This window comes from Haliotis cracherodii, unplaced genomic scaffold (assembly GCF_022045235.1).
Source record: "Haliotis cracherodii isolate W230 unplaced genomic scaffold, xgHalCrac1.p SCAF_13, whole genome shotgun sequence".
In the NCBI taxonomy this organism is placed as follows: Eukaryota; Metazoa; Mollusca; class Gastropoda; order Lepetellida; family Haliotidae; genus Haliotis; species Haliotis cracherodii.
The window spans coordinates 39,035,214-39,058,690 of NW_027266268.1; the positions used below are offsets into that span (position 1 = coordinate 39,035,214).

The 23,477-nt window shown below is 42.0% G+C and overlaps 2 protein-coding genes across 2 annotated transcripts in view; both read right to left on the minus strand.

The window, feature by feature from the left end:
• Positions 1–7,501, minus strand: part of LOC139459327 (mucin-5AC-like) — a 45,783-nt gene extending 38,282 nt beyond the window's left edge. Inside the window, exon 1 of the mRNA XM_071240783.1 lies at positions 7,422–7,501. Within this exon, the coding sequence (XP_071096884.1) occupies positions 7,422–7,464 (43 nt within the window). The 5' untranslated portion in view covers positions 7,465–7,501. The remainder of the gene's footprint in view (positions 1–7,421) is intronic.
• A 6,618-nt stretch (positions 7,502–14,119) lies between these two features.
• On the minus strand, positions 14,120–15,025 carry LOC139458699 (salivary glue protein Sgs-3-like). The gene has a single exon (XM_071240112.1). The coding sequence runs from the start codon at positions 15,023–15,025 to the stop codon at positions 14,120–14,122; it is 906 nt and encodes a 301-aa protein (XP_071096213.1).
• Between the last annotated feature and the right edge of the window lie 8,452 nt (positions 15,026–23,477).

The window sequence follows — 23,477 nt, forward strand, 5'->3', positions numbered from 1 at the left end:
ACGTGAAGCGTGATAACACTGTAATTGTGCTGGGGGGTTCTCTTGACTAAGTATGTACGAGTAAGTGAGTGTGGTTTTACGACGCTTTCAGCAGCTCGGGCTTTCCGCGTGACTAACCAACGCTGTAACCAGCAGGCTCCCCGCCAACATCTGTATGAAGTAAGAAGGACGATTTAGTTAGAGTCGGATGTTTCATTGTATGACCTGTACTGTGAAACCTCCTGACTGACTGTGTCCAGTATAACGGTGTCCAGACTAACAAGGTTTCATTGTATGGTCTGAACTGTGAAACCTCTTGACTGACTGTGTTCAGTATAACGGTGTCCAGACTAACAAGGTTTCATTGTATTGTCTGAACGTGAAACCTCCTGACTGGCAGTGTCTAGTATAACGGGGTCCGGACTAACAAGGTTTCATTGTATGCCTGAACTGGAAAACCTCCAGACTGGTAGTGTCCAGTATAACGAAGTCTAGACTAACAAGGTTTCATTGTATGACCTGAACTGTGAAACCTCCTGACTGACAGTGTCCACTATAACGAGGTCCAGACTAACAAGGTTTCATTGTATGGTCTGAACTGTGAAACCTTCTTGACTGACAGTGTCCAGAATAACGAAGTCTAGACTAACAAGGTTTCATTGTATGGCCTGAACTGTGAAACCTCCTGACTGACAGTGTCCACTATAACGAGGTCCAGACTAACAAGGTTTCATTGTATGGTCTGAACAGTGAAACCTCCGACTGGTACTTGTTCAACCAAGATTCCGGGGTAGAATAGGTCTTCAGCAACCCATGCTTGCCGTAAAAGGCGACTGTGCTTGTCGTAAGAGGCGACTAACGGGATCGGGTGGTCAGGCTCGCTGACTTGGTTCAGGGGACCGTTCAATGACAATTTAGAACTCATTAACATGAATGGGGTCATCAATGAGTTAATCTTCACATGTCATCACCCATATGGCATCACCCGTATGGCATCACCCGTATGGCATCACCCGTGAGGCATGACATCATCCGTATGGCATGACATCACCAATAAGCCAGGATATCATCAGTTACGCAGGACGCCGTCAGTAAGGTGATATCACAATAAAAAGTGATGATATCAGTATGCCATGACAGTGAGCCTTGACATGATCACTAAGGCATGACACCACCAGTCGGCCATGACATCAGACAGCCATGACATCGTTAGTCGGTGTCTGTAAGTACCATCAGCATACCTTCTGAGGGCGGTCGGGTAGCCTAGTGGTTAAAGCGTTCGCTCGTCACGCCGAAGACCTGGGTTCGATTCCCCACATGGGTACAATGTGTGAAGCCCATTTCTGGTGTCCCCCGCCGTGATATTGCTAAAAGGGGCGTAAAACATACTCACTCACACACTACATACCTTCTGAAAAGGGAATTTTTCGGACATTGCCATTAGTTTCATGTAAACGTTAAATCGTTTCATTTCAGCAAAAAGATTGCTACGCACACTATAACAGTCAGACTTACCAGCCGTAGCTAACTACAAAAGTGACATTGTGTTGGAAGCGTAACCATGCCAACACATCATTGTTTGTCACACACAGACATAAACAGACCTGAAGTGTTCAAAATACTAACACCTAAGACAACCACCCACTGTACAGCAAAGGTCACGTTTAAGACAGATGCAACCGCATTTCCAATGGGATGGTTCGTCATGGTATCTGGCCTGGCTTAGAAAAGTTCAAACCGACGGTACGTCAGCATCGCGTCGTTTAGGCTCAATTCGCTATAGCTCCAGTATATACCTGCTCTTCTCAATTGTACACATTAGCATAAGTAGGACATCGTCTCTTGGTATGCTTGCTGTGCTGAAATATTTCTACCCGGATTCCAAATTCCTATTCTCCTAATTCACTCGCAAGGCCGAAAACCCGGCTTGTCTCAAAACGTAAGAAATTAGTTTTTTGTACACAATCCGATCCTATTTTAGTAAACATGGTTTAATAGTCAGTATAAGATAGCCACGCGTTACACAACTTGTGGTCGTTGTTATCGTACCATAGAACACTCCAGGGATTAAACACCACTCCTGTTGCCCTCCTCGCGGTTTATTAACTCTGTTATCACGAATGAAGCAAAATGTCGGCCTGTTTTCTGAAAAAAAGTCGAACTATGCCCCATATGATAACACACTCCCAGATCTTTTCATACCAAGCTGTGCCCGCATCGATTTGTTCTTAAACATATTAATAGACATATAGTGTCACGACACTTACATGGGTAGATTGAAACACTTGGTTAGTTTATCAGATGTATATATTTCATTAAATAAAACTACGAGCCAAAATATGTAATAAAAACCAGATTGCAACAATGTCTATGGCAGACAATTTTTTTATCAACAATCTGAAGCATCACGAGTGATCAATTAGGAGATAAACATACTGTGTTTTCAATGTAGAGCTAGGTTACCTGTAGATTTAACCCCGCTAAATTGAATTTGGAACCGAACGCGCAGCGTGAGGTTTCAAATGTTAAATTTAGCTCTACATTGAAAACACAGTATGTTTATCTCCATTCTACCATGACTAAAAGAAATGCGAACTCTTTGGTGTTAGCAAATATACTGAGTGAAGCGGCAAGGGTTGAGTTCAGTGTTTTGAGTGGGTTATCGATCTGCATTACAGAATCACCGAACAAAATATGGTGTTGTATATACTCAAGCAGTTTGTTTACACTGTAATACTTCACTAGAACATATGACAGGCATTGAAAGCATATAAGCACGGCAACTTGGTAAGCTAACATGAGGTGGGCATCCCTAAAGAAAACAAAGCAAGCTTTGCAAGGCTTTCGCTCTACATCGCACGTCACCATTATGACGTCATTGTGACGCTAAAGATATGACGTCACAGTCGTATATAGAAAAGCGCCAAAATTTCAAGCTCTCTGTTGTCTCCAAAACGTAAATACATTCCCTTTGTTGATTTCTGTCGTGTTTTTCTGCACGAAATGTATTGTCACACATCCTTTGAATATTGTAGTAACCGCATCTGTGCATTTTGTAACCGGTAATTGTAGATATAGTTATTCAAATATGCCTACCGACAATGACTGAAAATAGTACTATTCTATGAATATTAGCTTCCGCGGTGATGCAGCCGTCAAACCAGCTGTTTCAACCAGAGCAGGTTTATTGTGATTTAATATCCTCTGATTGACCAATCAGAATGGAGTAATTTCCAAATTCATGGTAGAAATAGAGGATTAACCAAAGCCTCGTTCTAATCGTGACAGATTAATCACTCGTGTGCAGATTTTTCGGTAACAACCGAACACATTGGTTAATCCTTTTTCTCCCATAACAATATGCCATAAAAAGTCGAGATCGTAGTTGAAGATTTCCCGTGTTTAGAAACCACTCGGGATTCCCCCCAGCCTCGTTTTCGAATACGCTCAGTAAGACAACTGTAACATAAACAGGTAAAAAGGTTCTAGCGAAGACAACTCACACGAAGTTTCCGTGACAGGCAAGCCACTTGTTAGCATTCGTGTTATGTTTTTTGTTAACTATTAAAAGCTGATGGGGGTAACGTTTTGAGAATTAGTAATGTGATTTGATATTTGTTAATGGTTTTGGATTACTCGGCCCATAACTTTATTTGCATTCGTCTCGCCGTGACTATCATTTTCAATGCGCAACACTAAATAGGCCCACTTTTTAGTGTATGTAAATACGTTATTCGTTTATTTGTTCGCTAGAAACAAATGTTATAAACCCAATTAAGTGGAAATTATATATTGTCTTGTATATTGTGAACTATTGTTAACGAAAAACAAGTGCCCAAAGGAACTGTCAGCAGGATTGATCAGGCAAGATTTTATAATATTACCAACTCAGGCAACTGATCAGCTGATTACATCTTCTCATAATCCTTCAATGGATTGTAATTTTTTGGACGAATTTACCTCTTTAAAAGTAGTTTTTCTGTGAATAATTTAATGTGTAAAATGATGAATATTTCATGTCATCTTTTTTACATTTTTTTTGTTCCTGAACATTGTGAGCCCATGTGTTTTTATGATATAAAAAAACCCTTTTCAGTTGACAATTTTTCTTTTGAACATAATATTCAACATCATGACACCAAATGTTACTAAATGAGTCATCTAATTTCCCCATATTTGTGAATGACAAGAAACAATGTGAATTTGACAAGCACAATAATTTTTTGTGTGTGAAACATAAATACATAGGATAGTATGTAAACAATAAATTATCATTTCAGTAGTTCTACAAATATTTGCATTTTAATACCCTTGTAACTTTACATTGTAATTTTACTGCAACAGTTACCTCCAAACTCTATTCTTTTATTATTTTATCAGATTAGAATTAAGACTTACTGATAAGGTAGTTTAAAATTAACATGTTCTTAAACATTCTTTTTATCTTCATGAAAACAAGACATAATAATAAATATGTATTTGAGTGACCTGTTCATATGTGATTTTTTTTTGGCAAAAAGTATTTAAATTAAAATTAGACATTCCTAATGCATTTCTAAAGAAGTGGGTTTTTTCAGTGATCATGGTAAATAATAAATCTTTGGTTTAAAGAATATACTTGAGACAAACCTAATTCTACATGTCTTAATACTCTGTATTGTCTGTAAATTCTGAAAATAATTGACTGTGATATTGAGTTTCTACCTAATACTTATAATAAGAAATTAATTTTGAGATTATTTCATCCTATTTAAAATACACAATATATTTTAAGATGCATAAATGTACATCATTGTTGAAAAAAAAAGAATATTGCTTTTGAAAATAATACCTAAAAAAGGTTGATTGGTGCCCACCATCTTTATCTTCATCATTTTGTCTGCTCCCTATAATAAATCAAAATAGTTAAGAAAAAATATAAATACATATATTACTTTCTGGAGTTTATTTAGATTTAGGTATGACTTAATATATTCAAGTTTGAACGGGGTAATGTTGTTTTTTTCATAATGAGTTTCTTAATTGTCCTGGGATAGTATGTTTAAATAATTGAAGTCTTAACGTTTAAAAAATACCAAATAATTATATGCCAAAATACATTAATTATATTGATCTTGGTAAACTCCACCTGTTGAAAGGGGAAACAACTGCTGTGGTTGCAAAACATCTTGGTCGTGAGATGTACGGTCCGTCCAGCAAAGATTGATCGTTTCCTGCATTAAAATTGAGTATTGCTCTAGATCCAAATTATCTGAGTGTTTATTTTCTTAAAATATGAAATTTAAGTCTCGATTAATTTAATAGATCTATGAAATATGTTTTTGATCGATCGGCTCTAAATCAAAACTTTGTTGAAACGTGACATTTCTTATGTGGTTGACAGTTGTTGTTTTTTAAAAATACCAAACAATATGGTTTGTTTCACTATTTCATCGGTAGTTTTACATGAATTAATTAACTGTTTCATGAGCTTTGTTATTAGCCTTGAAAACGCCCAGTAAAGAATGTACCGGAGTTGCTCCCCTGGTCCCGTAATATCGATGCGGTATCTCGCTTCGGTTACCGTCTTCTCATTCTGCAACTGAATATGGTACATTGGGAAGCCGACATTCTGTGATATATCTCCATATATCATACCCCTTCTTCCCCCACAAACTTTCCTTCGGTCATCAACTTTCGGCAATGGAAGCATTGTCACTACGGTAATGTTTTGCCTGCATGGGATTTCCTGTACTAGACGACCTCGGGTATCCCCGATCCGAAAACAGTGCCGTCAATTATTTTTAGCCAGCCAATCAAAACACGATGACAAAACCCTCCACTCTCAGGCAGCCAATCAGATTAGGTGAAAAAAAACAACCCCACTGCGAATAAACCACTGCTGGCGATTGAAGATCAAGCCCTGTTATGGGATAATCTGGGATGACACCGGGTGTCTATACCCATGTTAAGGACAGATCAGTCTGTGGGCCAGCCACATTTCACACAATGTCGATAATGTAACCGCTCCGACTCGACAGGACGCCCGAGCGGGTGATAAGATTTGTTTGATTGTATGTTGTTTAACGCCGCACTCAGAATTATTCCAGCTATATGACGGCGGTCTGTAAATATTCGAGTCTGGACCAGACAATCCAGTGAATGACATCATGAGTATCGATCTGCGCAATTGGGATACGATGACATCCATCAACCAAGTCGGCGAGCCTGACCACCCGATCCCGTTAGTCGCCTCTTACGTCAAGCATTGTCGCCTTTTACAGCCAGGTTGGGTTGCTGAAGACCTATTCTAACCCGGACCTTCACGAGTCGCATTTTACAGCCAGCCTGGGTTGCTGAAGACCTATTCTAACCCGAACCTTCACGGGTCGCCTTTTACAGCCAGCCTGGGTTGCTGAAGACCTCTTCTACCCCGGACCTTCACGGGTCACCTTTTACAGTCAGCCTGGGTTGCTGAAGACCTATTCTAACCCGGACCTGTGATACGAAGGACGCGCCCATTGATGACTCGAAAAATGCTGCGTCTACAACAAGTTTCAGCCAGAGGAGGATGCTGCACAGTGTACGCTGTTAAAACACACCTGGGACTTCATACTAGTGTTTGAGCACTCCAGGGATGGACAGTTGGTTGTGTTCTCTGCGGCTGGTGCACGTGCTCCCCTCGGGCTGATCTTTAAATGCATGTTATACGTCGCTTAAGCATGTTTTGTCAACGTTGGAGTAGGAACGTGTTTTTAGAGGGACATAACCACGTAACTTCCCATTCCTTGAAACTCCTCAATTATATTCAAGAAATGGGGAGAAACGAGGAATTCACCGCTACGTATTCACTCTCGGTGACAATGTATATACTGCAGTCATTGGGTCCATCTAAAGTGTCGGTGCCAGTAAGTGCGCTGAGACTGATTGATACCTTTGAGTCACTGTCGGGGGTTACCATGCAGGTCAACAGAGGAGAACACAGCACGCCAAACCTCTCATATTTGGACTGTCAATATTGTATAGGTGAGCTCCAACATTATGCCATTCCAGTTTCAGTCAGAGTTAATAATTCCCAGGCGTGTATACACTACATGTCCCCACAAACCATCAGGTCAACGTGCGGGGAAGTAGCGAGAGAATCGGTCACACATTGCTTGTTTGACGCCGCGCTCAGCAGTATTCCAGCGATATGACGGCGGGGGACACCAGCAATTGGCTTCACACGTAGTACCCATGTGGAGAATCGAACCCGGGTCTTCATCGTTGACGAACGAACGTTTTAACCACTCGACTAGCCCACCGCCCCTCGCGAGTAAGACGGAACGTAGGAGGTACAACCGCTTGTGGCTGGCTGTACTCACGTGTGTCCAATAATCAAACAACATACCTGTTATAACTCAAGGAACGTAAATTATTAAACACCATGGAATCAGAATTAACCAAGCCAAATCAATACTTACCCACAGCGATGAATACAAGTGTAAAAAAAATACCGAATCCCATAGTGAACGGAAGCAGAAAGACGAATAAGGCACGTGGACGATTGTCAAGTAGAGGTTAAATGGCCGTGGGAACGACCATGTTTGAAAAGATAGCATTAGAATTTTAGAACTGATATACACTTATGTACATTATAGTACGTCAGGCGAGGGTATATCACTGTGTTATACGTCAGGCGAGGGTATATCACTGTGTTATACGTCAGGCGAGGGTATATCACTGTGTTATACGTCAGGCGAGGTTATATGACTGTGTTATACGACAGACGAGGGTATATCACTGTGTTATACGTCAGGCGAGGGTATATCACTGTGTTATACGACAGACGAGGGTATATCACTGCGGTGTACGACAGACGAGGGTATATCACTGTGTTGTTCGACAGACGATGGTATAGCACTGTGTTATACGTCCGACGAGGGTATATCACTGTGTTATACGACAGACGAGGGTATATCACTGCGGTGTACGACAGACGAGGGTATAGCACTGTGTTATACGTCCGACGAGGGTATATCACTGTGTTATACGACAGACGAGGGTATATCACTGTGTTGTACGACAGACGAGGGTATATCACTGCGTTGTACGACATACGAGGGTATATCACTGTGTTATACGTCAGGCGAGGGTATATCACTGTGTTATACGTCAGGCGAGGGTATATCACTGTGTTGTTCGACAGACAATGGTATAGCACTGTGTTATACGTCCGACGAGGGTATATCACTGTGTTATACGACAGACGAGGGTATATCACTGTGTTGTACGACAGACGAGGGTATATCACTGCGTTGTACGACAGACGAGGGTATATCACTGTGTTATACGTCAGGCGAGGGTATATCACTGTGTTATACGTCAGGCGAAGGTATATCACTGTGTTATACGACAGACGAGGGTATATCACTGCGCTGTACGACATACGATGGTATATCACTGTGTTATACATCAGGCGAGGGTATATCACTGTGTTATACGTCAGGCGAGGTTATATGACTGTGTTATATGACAGACGAGGGTATATCACTGTGTTATACGTCAGGCGAGGTTATATGACTGTGTTATACGACAGACGAGGGTATATCACTGCGGTGTACGACAGACGAGGGTATATCACTGTGTTGTTCGACAGACGATGGTATAGCACTGTGTTATACGTCCGACGAGGATATATCACTGTGTTATACGACAGACGATGGTATATCACTGTGCTGTACGACAGACGAGGGTATATCGCTGCGTTGTACGACAGACGAGGGTATATCACTGTGTTATACGTCAGGCGAGGGTATATCACTGTGTTATACGTCAGGCGAGGGTATATCACTGTGTTGTTCGACAGACGATGGTATAGCACTGTGTTATACGTCCGACGAGGGGATATCACTGTGTTATACGACAGACGAGGGTATATCACTGTGTTGTACGACAGACGATGGTATATCACTGTGTTATACATCAGGCGAGGGTATATCACTGTGTTGTACGACAGGCGAGGGTATATCACTGTGTTGTACGACAGGCGAGGGTATATCACTGTGTTGTACGTTAGACGAGGGTATATCACTGTGTTATACGTCTGGCGAGGGTATATCACTGTGTTATACGTCAGGCGAGGGTATATTAGTGTGTTATACGTCAGGCGAGGGTATATCACTGTGTTATACGTCAGGCGAGGGTATATCACTGTGTTATTCGTCAGGCGAGGGTATATCACTGTGTTATACGGCAGGCGAGGGTATATCACTGCGGTGTACGACAGACGAGGGTATATCACTGTGTTATACGTCAGGCGAGGGTATATCACTGTGTTATACGTCAGGCGAGGGTATATCACTGTGTTATACGTCAGGCGAGGGTATATCACTGCGTTGTACGACAGGCGAGGGTATATCACTGTGTTGTACGTTAGGCGAGTGGATATCACTGTTATACGTCAGGCGAGGGTATATCACTGTGTTATACGTCAGGCGAGGGTATATCACTGTGTTATACGTCAGGCGAGGGTATATCACTGAGTTATACGTCAGTCGAGGGTATATCAGTGTGTTGTACGACAGGCGAGGGTATATCACTGTGTTATACGACAGGCGAGGGTATATCACTGTGTTGTACGACAGGCGAGGGTATATCACTGTGTTGGTCGACAGGCGAGGGTATATCACTGTGTTGTACGACAGGCGAGGGTATATCACTGTGTTGGTCGACAGGCGAGGGTATATCACTGTGTTGGTCGACAGGCGAGGGTATATCAGTGTGTTGTACGACAGGCGAGGGTATATCACTGTGTTGTACGACAGGCGAGGGTATATCACTGTGTTGTACGACAGTCGAGGGTATATCACTGTGTTGTACGACAGGCGAGGGTATATCACTGTGTTGTACGACAGGCGAGTGTATATCACTGTGTTGTACGACAGGCGAGGGTATATCAGTGTGTTGTACGACAGGCGAGGGTATATCACTGTGTTGTACGACAGTCGAGGGTATATCACTGTGTTGGTCGACAGGCGAGGGTATATCACTGTGTTGTACGACAGGCGAGGGTATATCACTGTGTTGGTCGACAGGCGAGGGTATATCACTGTGTTGTACGACAGGCGAGGGTATATCACTGTGTTGGTCGACAGGCGAGGGTATATCACTGTGTTGGTCGACAGGCGAGGGTATATCAGTGTGTTGTACGACAGGCGAGGGTATATCACTGTGTTGTACGACAGGCGAGGGTATATCACTGTGTTGTCCGACAGTCGAGGGTATATCACTGTGTTGTACGACAGGCGAGGGTATATCACTGTGTTGTACGACAGGCGAGTGTATATCACTGTGTTGTACGAGAGGCGAGGGTATATCAGTGTGTTGTACGACAGGCGAGGGTATATCACTGTGTTGTACGACAGTCGAGGGTATATCACTGTGTTGGTCGACAGGCGAGGGTAGTCCGACAATCAATGAGTGACGATACCAGGTGTTTGCGAAAAGGTAAGCATATCCTGCCCAATCTGTAGCACCCGTCAGAGACACCCGAGGACACATGGTACAAGTCAAACTGGGTAATTACACGCTTTTTGTCACCTGATGCATTAAATGTTCTCCACATGTCTACCATCAAACATTTTGAAAACATTACTTTGGCCTTGAATGCCGGCCGGACCCCTGGCTAAACAACTTTGGGGCAAAAGTCGTATGGCGCTTTTAGAATTCTTCGTAAAAAGAGTATTCTCGATTGAACCTCAAAATGTTGTGAATGTAGATACCAAAGGTTGGGAAGGCTTGGATAATGCTCGACATAAAGCGAAAGTTGACTAAAGTATAAGTCATCCCTCCTGTCATACAGGCCTCATCTTCCCGAGGCAAGAGAGTTAACTGACTTTAAAAGTCCAGTTTTCCCCCTTGCCGAACTAGGCTGGAATTACTGGGCTCGATCGTAGCGCCACCAGTGGCTATTACTAGTTATGTCCCTTCTAAGCCTCTACTATGGACCAATCAGATTCCACCTCTCGTTTCAAAATGGTGGCGCCGAGTCAGGACGATCTGATCGATAATCAAGATCTATATTGTGATAAAACAGGTCTTCCATCGCGAAATACATCAAATCACGTGAGCACCTTGATTAAAAAGATGAACAGATTTGGAATAATATCTGTTGACAACGAGTTGGCGGTGCACATGCGTTTGCAAATACTGCAGTCGAGCGAAATCTGCACGACATTTTACGAACCGGATTTCGATTTCGGTTGATTGGACTATGCATAGACTCGTTAGTCCAGCCAAACTCCATAATACCAGCCTAGTTCGACAAGGGTGGAAACTGGACTTTTATAGTCAGATAACTCCTTTGCCTCGGGAAGATGATTTATGTATAGGGGCTGCTAACAAGACGTCCAAGTCAATATCAAGATGTTTTGTTTGTTTGTTATTTAACGCTGCAATGTTCCAGCTACGGTTATAACGAACACGCTTATAACGAACTGACGGATATAACGAACTAACTTTTTAGTCCCGACTGTTTGCTGTAGTTATGCAGTATATATGCTTATAACGAACTACGGTTATAACGAAATAAAAATAGTAGTCCCTTTGAGTTCGTTATAACCGTAGTTTACTGTATATGACCAGGTCAGAACCAGTGGTTGACAAAATGAGCATCGATCCACGAAATTGCGATACGATGTTATGGAATTAGTCACGTCACCGAGCCTGACCACCTGACCCATTTAGTCCATTTCTGATATGTTTGGGTCAATTACGGGCTAACAAGGCATCCAGGTAAATTCCAAGATGACGAGTTATGTTTAATTGTGAATGCGGTTGAATTTGCACAGTTTTCGCATCATCCATCTGGAGAAGAACCGACAACGGCCTTTTTGTGTCAATCTCTGGGAAGGAAATAAATGTCTTCGCTTCATCCACATCAATGGCTGTTATCTGTTTCCCAATAAAATCTACCAGAAATCCTATATAGAAAGTCCATTGTGTATTTCTTTTCTTCGCAGGAGCCGATTCACTAATGAATTGGTAATCTTTTCCTTCTGCGAACGTTCTTTTGTGTTGCATTGCCTTCGCAGACATCGCTATTTTCCCGAATTTATCCAATGTTAGGGAGATGGAGCAACTATGTTTGTCATATTTAATTAATGCTCTAATGTTATTATTGATACTGATGTGAGGTTTGTGAGAAAAAACGACAGTGAGGAGCTTCTCTGCTTTGCCGGTGGTCCGTGTGGGTATTGTCGCGGCGAGAACCCAGTACAGTGCTTGTGGCCCAGTCAGTTCCTTGTTTGCCATGACACATCTGCGGTAGGGAAGAGGGTGCATTGCTAGCCTTGTACGCTTGTACGATTGTTTTACCACCCCCTTGTCATCCACAACGATTCCATAGCTGACAGCGTTGAAGTCAAAAGAGAAATCAGCCGCTGAAACAAATTCACATATCTGTAATTAATGAAACTGAAATTATGTAGGTACTATTGTACCTGCTTTCATTTACTTAATGCAGGCTCAGTCTCGACGTCATATACACTTTATCAAGAAATCTCGATGCTGTGTTTTCAATATTGAAATGACTGAAAGCGAATGTGAGTACGAGTGAGTGATATTCCAGCAATATCACGGCGGGGAACACCAGAAATGGGCTTCACACATTGTACCCTTGTCGGGAATCGAACCCGGGTCTTTGGCGTGACGAATTTTAATATAGAATAAGAAGATTTTGGTATTCTTTGTGTTGATGAGCACAGCCAATAAATAAACCACGCACAGATGATATTAGTTTGACATCAAACATGAGATATCTGCAGGGTAATCGGAAAGGTACATTTTATTTAAACACTGCAGTAAGCAATGCTGCTGTTTTGTTGAACCGCTTGTTTCTGATCAAGAGGTTGATATTGTGAGTAACAACCCACGCCGTCGGGAAACTTTGGCACTCAGACGACCACGTCTCCGAGCCCGACCACCTAATCATCTCTTAAGACAAGCATGACTTGCTGGGACACACTTCTTTCCAGGTATATCTTGTCCACAAATGTGCTAACCAATCTTTAATTCAATCAGTGCTACGTTCCACCTACATCTGTAGTGAGGTATCAGCTCCTGTTCCTCTGGTCCACGTTGCTCTTTAGTTTCATTGTGTTTCTGTTTCGGAACTGACGCTTCACAATATGAAAAGGAAACAATAATGTTAGTTTCGACAGGCCTCGTCACATTCAAATGTTCATAAAAAGATATCACCCCCTCTTTGATAATTGCAAAAAGGGAATAGAAATGGAATGTTTATTTTTTTATTTGCATCATGAGGTGAAACCCCGGAGATCAGTATATCATGGAGGATCATCTTTGTCTGGGTTGCCACATTTGTCGATACTGCTTTGGTAATTCGGGATAAGAAGTGGTACTCAGCAACCTATGCCTCAATACTGGATCAATATTTGATTGATCCAATTCCGACGCCAAGGAGCGTTCGGCATGACATAAATATAATATAAATATTTTCTTTGGCAAAGAATTTTACAAGGACAGAGCATCGGGGTTACATCCCTCATTTACTGGGATACTTCACCGTGGACACAACTTTACTGGGATACTTCATCGTGGACACTACTTTACTGGGATACTTCATCGTGGACACTACTTTACTGGGATACTTCATCGTGGACACTACTTTACTGGGATACTTCATCGTGGACACTACTTTACTGGGATACTACATCGTGGACACTACTTTACTGGGATACTTCATCGTGGACACTACTTTACTGGGATACTTCACCGTGGACACTACTTTACTGGGATACTTCATCGTGGACACTACTTTACTGGGATACTTCATCGTGGACACTACTTTACTGGGATACTTCATCGTGGACACTACTCTACTGGGATACTTCATCGTGGACACTACTTTACTGGGATACTCCATCGTGGACACTACTTTACTGTGATACTTCATCGTGGACACTACTTTACTGGGATACTTCATCGTGGACACTACTTTAATCTGATACTCCGTCGTGGACACTACTTTACTGGGATACTTCACCGTGGACACTACTTTACTGGGATACTTCATTATGGACACTACTTTAATCTGATACTCCGTCGTGGACACTACTTTACTGGGATACTACATCGTGGACACTACTTTACTGGGATACTACATCGTGGACACTACTTTACTGGGATACTTCATCGTGGACACTACTTTACTGGGATACTTCATCGTGGACACTACTTTACTGGGATACTTCATCGTGGACACTACTTTACTGGGATACTTCATCGTGGACACTACTTTACTGGGATACTTCATCGTGGACACTACTTTACTGGGATACTTCATCGTGGACACTACTCTACTGGGATACTTCATCGTGGACACTACTTTACTGGGATACTCCATCGTGGACACTACTTTACTGTGATACTTCATCGTGGACACTACTTTACTGGGATACTTCATCGTGGACACTACTTTACTGGGATACTTCACTGTGGACACTACTTTACTGGGATACTTCATCGTGGACACTACTTTACTGGGATACTTCATCGTGGACACTACTTTACTGGGATACTCCATCGTGGACACTACTTTACTGGGATACTTCATCGTGGACACTACTTTACTGGGATACTTTATCATGGACACTACTTTACTGGGATACTTCATCGTGGGCACTACTTTACTGTGATACTTCATCGTGGACACTACTTTACTGGGATACTTCACCGTGGACACTACTTTACTGGGATACTTCATCGTGGACACTACTTTACTGGGATACTTCATCGTGGACACTACTTTAATCTGATACTCCGTCGTGGACACTACTTTAATCTGATACTCCGTCGTGGACACTACTTTACTGGGATACTTCACCGTGGACACTACTTTACTGGGATACTTCATTATGGACACTACTTTAATCTGATACTCCGTCGTGGACACTACTTTACTGGGATACTTCATCGTGGACACTACTTTACTGTGATACTTCATCGTGGACACTACTTTACTGGGATACTCTATCGTGGACACTACTTTACTGGGATACTCCATCGTAGACACTACTTTGCTTTGATACTACCATTGTGTAGACATGCTTATAAAAGAAATGCATTGAAGAAAAACATTCTCGAAATTGAATGTATCATGCTGCGTGTGGAAAGTATGTAAGAAGGTATTCCAGTTATTTTGTTGGCGCTTGATTGGTAGGTATCAGTTGTTTCCATTTACAATATTGCGCTTATAAATGTCCAAGATTTTGTCGTTTTAGGGTCCGAAGTCTAACGCCGCATTTCAGCTGGTCCGGCAGCGTGCAAATGATCTAGTGTGATCCAGACAAAACAGGGATTGATATTGATATAAACAGCGTATGAAACACGCAATCAACGAATTCCATGAATAGCCAAGAAATAAAATGTATTAAATAAAATCAAACTAACAAATGACCGAATTTGGAAGTAGATACGTTAGGCAGCACTGCATACAACTCGTGATTAATCAACGACTGCACTCCTAAATACAAACAACGGTGCCGTAGCTCACCTTATGTAGGTTACATATTTAGATATTAGAAGTTAGACTATTTGTACGGCCACGGCTTCAAAATATACAACTGTGTTCGGATCCACAGCGTATGTTCGAGACCTTCAAAGGACAACCTCTGGGGCATGTTGATCTTGGGCAATATCTTATTTAGGTATTTTCCTGGAAGAAAAGTTGTTGTTTTTGTGTTCAATTTCATCCAATTCCTTGCACTAATATTCATATCAAGGAAGTATTCTGTGTGATTATCATCACGGGTCATGGTAAGATATGATCAGTAGCCATCTATAACACGCCTTGTTGAGCAATGGTGAATGTACTTCAAATTGTGTTCAAACGTCCTGATGAGAAATACCATTCAACTATATACAAGCATTTGTCTTTGTTTGTATTACCGATGAAGTATGTTGCCATGGTATGCATGGTCTCCAGATCCCGGTATGATACACACACCGTCTATGTTTACGCGTATTTGATATATAATTCATCATTTAGAAAACGATCTGACTGAAGTGAGAAAAGACACGAAGCCAGTTCAAACATGTTTCTGGTTTTCATTACTTTTTTCAAAGGTGAATATGTCGCGAGGGTAGGTTACAATTCGATAGAAGTAAATTTGACTCTCTATATATTTTGAAATTTTTTAAGAAAATATTTTTTTAAATATTGTAAAAGAACATTGAAGTCAGCTCATATGAATTAGAAAACCAACAATAATAACTTCACACGCAGCTTTCTTTAATCAGTAACAAAGAAAATGTAGACAGCGGAACCAGTGCAGTAAGACAATAAAAGCGACAAAACCGTTTCCATGTCCATAAGAAATCTCTAAAAGCAGATTGGATTGTACGATTCCGCCTATATGCTGATTATGTGTTTATGAAACACTATCAAATAGTCATGATACCAGTTTTCTCGATTGTAGGCCAATAGTGGGCGTGGCCTAATTTTGAGGCTTAACCATCCAATCAAATGCTAGACTGGAAACTTAATATATTTGGCCAGTATCCCTGCGACTTGAAGAATGATAATATCCATGGTAACCAAGGCTAGGGTCACCTGTGAATCTGACACACTATCATATTTAACTATACGTAAAATCGCGTGTACAGAAAGGAGGAAATCGACGAAAAAACAAAACATGCTCAAAAAAGGTCGTTTCCTAACAATTCTTAAACTTGTCGGGGCAATGTGTGAGACGTGTTGGCCATGACAGACAGGGACTGTATTTCAACAAGCCTAACCTTGCGTCCACGAATGCGTTGCGGTCGAGCCTTCCTCCACCTTGTTTGAGTTGTATGTCCTTCTTCTAGCGATACACACATTTCGTTTGAGATGAAATGCAAGTTGAGATAATGTCTTCTCTCCCGAGTTTAGCACAAGGGGCAGCAGGGTTGACAGTGAAGTCAAGTTTGACGCTGTCATATTCCCACAGATGATGTTTGTAACTATGACAACATGGTTCAGAATCATCCTGAATATAAAACAAATCTGTGCTAAGGAAATATGTTTAGGTGAGTTAGATGAGTAAAAAAATTTTACACTCTTCAAAAAGGGAAACGCACTGATAAATTTTTAGTAAATTTATTGTACCTAAGAAAGTCGATATGTTTATTTAATATCATAGATACAAATATGAAATTTGGAGCTCGATAGTCACATGTACAAAGGCATTGAAAACTGTTCATTGTCATGTCGGGTACGATCCCCGGCTGCGCCATACCAAAAGACGATAAAAGAGGGTACATTGTCATGTCAGATAAGGCCACAAGGTTGCGCTGAACTCGTATCTCGTGTGAGCGCCCCGGGCAGCAATCACGGCTCTGCATCTCCTCGGCAGTGACTGGAAAAGTGTACGAATACTGTCCTGCGGAATTTTGCGCCATTCTGCTTGTAACAGTTGGGCAATGGTTGGAGTGTTCTGACGTTGAGGTGTTCGATTGGGTTGAGATCTGGGGGATCTCGACGGCCAGGGCAAGCCGTTGATAGTGGAATTATGAAGGTAGTCTACCGTGACACGAGCTGTGTGTGGTTAAGCGTTGTCCTGTTGAAACAGCTACCTCTGGCGGTCAATAATTGGAAGAAGGTGAGGTTGAAGAATGTGTTTCATGTAGCGATTTGATGTCAAATTTCCCTGAACCACAGCCAAGTCAGATCTCCTGGTGTAGGATATGGCCCCCACACCATGACACTACCGCCACCGAAATTGTCGAATTCACGTACACAATATGGGGCAAAAGGCTCATTTCGACGACGATAAACACGTTGTCTTCCATCTCGCCGGTGAAGAAAAAATGGTGATTCATCGCTAAACCAAAATCGTCTCCAGTTTCTCACATTCCAAGGATGTAAGGCATGGCACCAACGCAAGCGTCGCTGTCGATGAATCTGTTGCATAACAAGGAAAATAACTAGTCTTCTGGGTCAGATTCCTGACAGTGTGGTCCGATATCCTCCTCAAACCAGGGAAGCGTCCTGCAGTCTGCGTAGCTGTGGCACTGCGATGACGTAGGTGGAACAGTCGAGTGTAACGATCCTGTGCAGGGGGGTAACTCTTGGTCGGTCGGTTTTCGGACGCTCTGCAGTGGAACTGAGCTCTGTGTATCTGTCCCAAAGGCGGCAAATGGTGCAGTAGTGCTTATGTTTTCCTCCATGACATGTTTGAAGAAGTCTGAAAACAATGCCGTTCAGACATTGCAAATCGACAACAGCTGCGTTTTGACGCACCGTTTGTCAAATATCAGGCCACCAACATTTTCTAATAACATATATCCAATTTATATACCGGAATTTTGTGCAGTCAGGTTCAGTGAACTACATACTACCTGTGCGTTTCTCTTTTTGAAGAGCGTATATTTGTAATAGTCGGTGATTAAATACTCGCAGCCATTATAAAACTTGACATGACATTATAAACATTATAAACATTATAAAGTCATTATGACTTAGTTATGCGAGCTAATCAAGTTATTAAATGAATCAATGAAGGAAGAGGTGGACATTATTTTGTTGGTTCCTATCTTTCCGAGTGAGTGAGTGAGTGAGTGAGTGAGTGAGTGAGGCTTTACGCCGCCTTTAGCAATATTTCAGCAATATTTCAGCAATATCACGACGGGGACATCTGAAATGGGCTGCACACATTGTACCCTTCCGGGGAATCGAACCCGGGGCATCGGCGTGGCGAGCGAACTCTTTAACCGCTAGGCTACCCCACATGTTTATAGTATGTGTGTGGCTATAACATCTCCGACAAATGTCTATAACTCACTTGCTAAATTCTGCAATTAGCGTCGTCCACTGTGGTGACTTTTCTTCTGAAGTGCAACACAATCCCACTCAACGGATGCGCAGGACAACAGATAATGATGTCGATGAGATCTAGACTTGCTGGATCTTCAAATGATTACCCCAGGCAAGGGAGCAGGTACTGTTGGTACTGAGTGATCATATGATGAGAGGGTTGGGTGGTAAATGCATGGAGAATGATATGGAGCAGTTCAATATTTATTGCCTACGTTATTAATGATTCACCGTCACATACACAAATACATACAATGGTGAAACTCAATATTGTATAAAAATAATGTATATCCGTGTATATCACAGTAACCCGTGTATACAAAACATGGAAGTACACGAATGTCTTGACATTAATCTAAGTACATTGGTGTCTTGTACATTACACGGATGTGTCCTATAAGTTCAGCTCTCTGGTAACCTGTCTGTCGTTCGTTGTCACACTGACCCGTGAAGATCAGCATCCCATGTTTGCCGTAAAAACCGCGACCATGCTTGTCCTAAGAGGTGTTCACATTCACGTTCACGTTCAGTGAGTTCATATCTAACGTCGCAATATTTCAGCCATATCGTGACGACATTTACGTTCAGTGAATATATTAATCATACAACCTGCGTTATAGATTTTGTATTGGTAAAGTGTATAGACGTTAATCAGTTACATGAAGACCAAAGTGAACAATAGCATTATAGCAACACGCACCTGTTCACGCCGGACCAAACAGCTGAGTGATTCATATTGTGATCAAGGATCCCACGACGTTGTGGCCAGATGCCACGCCAAGAACCAAGTCTGATATCCGATCCAGAGAGTTGCCTCGTAGGTCCAGTTCCAACCCGGAATAACTACGAAGTCACAATATTATTGTTGTATTTAGCTCTGCTTCGGAAATGAATTACATTTAAAATGTCATTACCATGGAAACGACCAGAAAATTGAAAATATCCAAATATAGAAAACACTGCATTGTTTCTGTACATTCAGCAAAACGTGACACTCTTGTTTGAAGTCCGATGCAATCCCTTATTTTGACTTTTACCCTATGGTTCCTGTGTTTCTTCAGGTGAACAATTGACTTGCCGTTGCATGTGTTCACTTGGTATCATCACTATTTGATAGTGATTCATAAACACTTACCATGGTATAGTCGGAATTGAACAATCAACTCTGCTTTTAGCAGAGATTTCTTATGAATATGGAACGGGTTTTGTTGCTTTGTGTCTACATGTTGCAACTTTTCATGTACAATCGAGCATGCTCTTTTAAAGAATATTTAAAAGAGCGCCATACAACTGTTCTTCAAAAGTTGCTTGATCAGGGTTACAAATTTATAGCCTTAGAAAAGCTTTCAAAGTGCTGTATGGTAGTCACGTGGAGGACATTTCTACATTCAAAGACTGAGTGGCAAAAAATATGTTTGATGCAATTCTCTATATTGATTTCCATGCTTTTGTGACGGGTTCCACCGGTGGGGACACTCTCACAGTATTCGCGAACACCTGGTGTCATCACTGTTTCATAGCGATTCATATAGTCGGAATCGGAATCGTTCTATGGATTCAGATTTTAGCAGATAGTTTTTTGGATTTTAGGATCAATAATGGAATACCTTTTGTCGCTTTTATTCTTTATATTATAGTGCACAGTCTCCATCAGTAATATGCCAGCTGTTTGAGGTGAGGTGGTGAAATGGGGTTTAACGTCGCGTCCAAGATTATTGCACTTATATAGCGACATGCATGCACGTGTGTGTGTGTGTGTGTGTGTGTGTGTGTGTGTGGCTGCTTGTACTAGTCCGGACTGATGCCGATTTATAGTGCTAGCTCACTGAGATACCATGCCGCAGTTTAACATGAATACCCCACTCAGACACAGTATACTGACTCCGAGCCGACCAGTCCTTGTTTTATCCCCTTAATGCCGAGCGCCAGACAGGGTAACAACAAGTACCATCTTTAAACGTCTTTTGGTATGACGCGGTCGGGGATCGAACCCCGGACCTTCCGCTCTCCGGGCGGACGCTCTACCACTAGACCACGGATGCGGTCGCCAGCTGTTTGACGGCGGCAAGTAACGAATCGAGAGGGGACGCCATCAATAACGTTACGAAACCTGACCCCCCGATCTATTAAGTTGCACGTTACGACCAGAATGGATGGTTCGCAGATATTCTACCCCGGAATCCCCACAGGGCCAATGTTAACGTGTAACGTGAACTTACCGTACATGCATATAGCCCACATGCTGGACCGCATATTCTGCGTATCTCAACTGCGTTTAGAAAGTTTCGGAGCCGCGTTATGGTCAGCTTGTATATCAAGAACTGAGAATATAATTTGTATGCACATTGAATCAATGCCATGCCAGAGAACATAACATTAGGGGCAAAATATAGTATACTGAGTTTGTTTTTTATGTGATCGAATTTGAAAGAACTGTTATTAAATTTGATTATGTCCATTTAACCATCACTGATTTCTGCAACAGTTTGTATAATGTCATCTGTGGCTGGGTGATATTGTGTAAATATACATTGGTTCAATGAAGACGGGGAAAGAAATGAATTTGCAACTACGTCACCCCTACCATGATTGAAATGTAAAATAGTGCCGAAAAAGTTATTGATTTTCATAGTTAAGACGTCTAAATTTTATGTTTAAAAGTTTTCATTCATGGTATCCTAATTGTGTAAAAAATCGGGATACGATGACATGCATCGATCTACGCAATAGGTATACGATGACATGCATCATCAACCAAGTCAGCGAGCCAGACCACCCGATCCCGTTAGTCGCCTCTTACCACAAGCATCGTCACCTGTTACGGCAATTGGGTTGCTGAAGACCTATTCTACCATGGATCGTCACGGCGAAAAATGTAGTTAAATCGAATAGTTATTGTAGGTATCTGGCCCTAAACCCCACACATACTTCATACTGATCGGGCCGTCTATATTCGCTCAGAGATCAACGTGGCCTATGAAGACAGATATTGACGGATGGGCATTGGTGCAAATGAAAGATTTGACTGAATGCATTCACAGTGAGCGTTTTTAAAACAGGTCCCTTTATTTTACGAACGCTTCAGTAGATGAACAGGCCTGAGCCGCTTGTGTGTCTTGTCGGGGGTTTACAGGTATGTTGCCAACTTTCAGACGAACCTCCTGACTCTCTAGACGCCTGATTTACAGGTATGTTGCCAACTTTCAGACGAACCCCCTGACTCTCTAGACGCCTGATTTACAGGTATGTTGCCAACTTTCAGACGAACCTCCTGACTCTCTAGACGCCTGATTTACAGGTATGTTGCCAACTTTCAGACGAACCCCCTGACTCTCTAGACGTCTGATTTACAGGTATGTTGCCAACAGTCAGATGAACCCCTTGACTCTCTAGACGTCTGATTTACAGGTATGTTGCCAACATTCAGATGAACCCCTTGACTCTCTAGACGTCTGATTTACAGGTATGTTCCCAACATTCAGACGAACCCCCTGACTCTCTAGACGTCTGATTTACAGGTATGTTCCCAACATTCAGACGAACCCCTTGACTCTCTAGACGTCTGATTTACAGGTATGTTGTCAACATTCAGACGAACCCCTTGACTCTCTAGACGTCTGATTTACAGGTATGTTGCCAACATTCAGACGAACCTCTTGACTCTCTAGACGTCTGATTTACAGGTATGTTGCCAACAGTCAGATGAACCCCTTGACTCTCTAGTCGCCTGATTTACAGGTATGTTGCCACCATTCAGACGAACCCCTTGAATTCAGACGCATGATTTACAGGTATGTTGTCAACTTTCAGCGGAACCCCTTGACTTTCTAGACGCTTGATTTACAGGTATGTTGTCTACTTTCAGAGGAACCCCTTGAATTCAGACGCATGATTTACAGGGATATTGTCTACTTTCAGAGGAACCCCTTGACTTTCTAGACGCTTGATTTACAGGTATGTTACCAACTTTCAGAGGAACCCCTTGAATTTAGACGCATCTTTTACAGGTATGTTCCTAGTTTTCAGAGGAACCCCTTGACTTTCTAGACGCTTGATTTACAGGTATGTTACCAACTTTCAGAGGAACCCCTTGAATTTAGACGCATCTTTTACAGGTATGTTCCTAACTTTCAGAGGAACCCCTTGACTTTCTAGACGCTTGATTTACAGGTATGATGCCAACTTTCAGACGAGTTCCTTGATTCTCTAGGTCCCTGATTTACAGGTATGTTGCCAAATTTCAGAGGAACCCCTTGACTCTATAGACGCTTGATTTACAGGTATGTTGCCAACTTTCAGACGAGTTCCTTGACTCTCTAGACGCCTGAATTACAGGTATGTTGCCAACTTTCAGAAGAGTCCCTGAAATCTCTAGATGCCTGACTTACAGGTATGTTGCCAACTTTTAGAAGAGTCCCTTAAATCAGTAATAAGAGTGAGACATATATTCCCAACAGTTACGCCTAGCTTGGAAGGTTACGTACGCTTCAGCGACTTTTGTAAATGGGCGTTAACATTCATCAAATGGTGTATAACCATATGATGCTTCCAGTCAAATTTCGTTAATTTCCAATTAGTGGTTCAGAAGAAGAAGTCCGTTGAAAAAAATGTTGCCGTACGGACGACGGACGACGGACACCACGGTATGGTATAAGCTCACCTT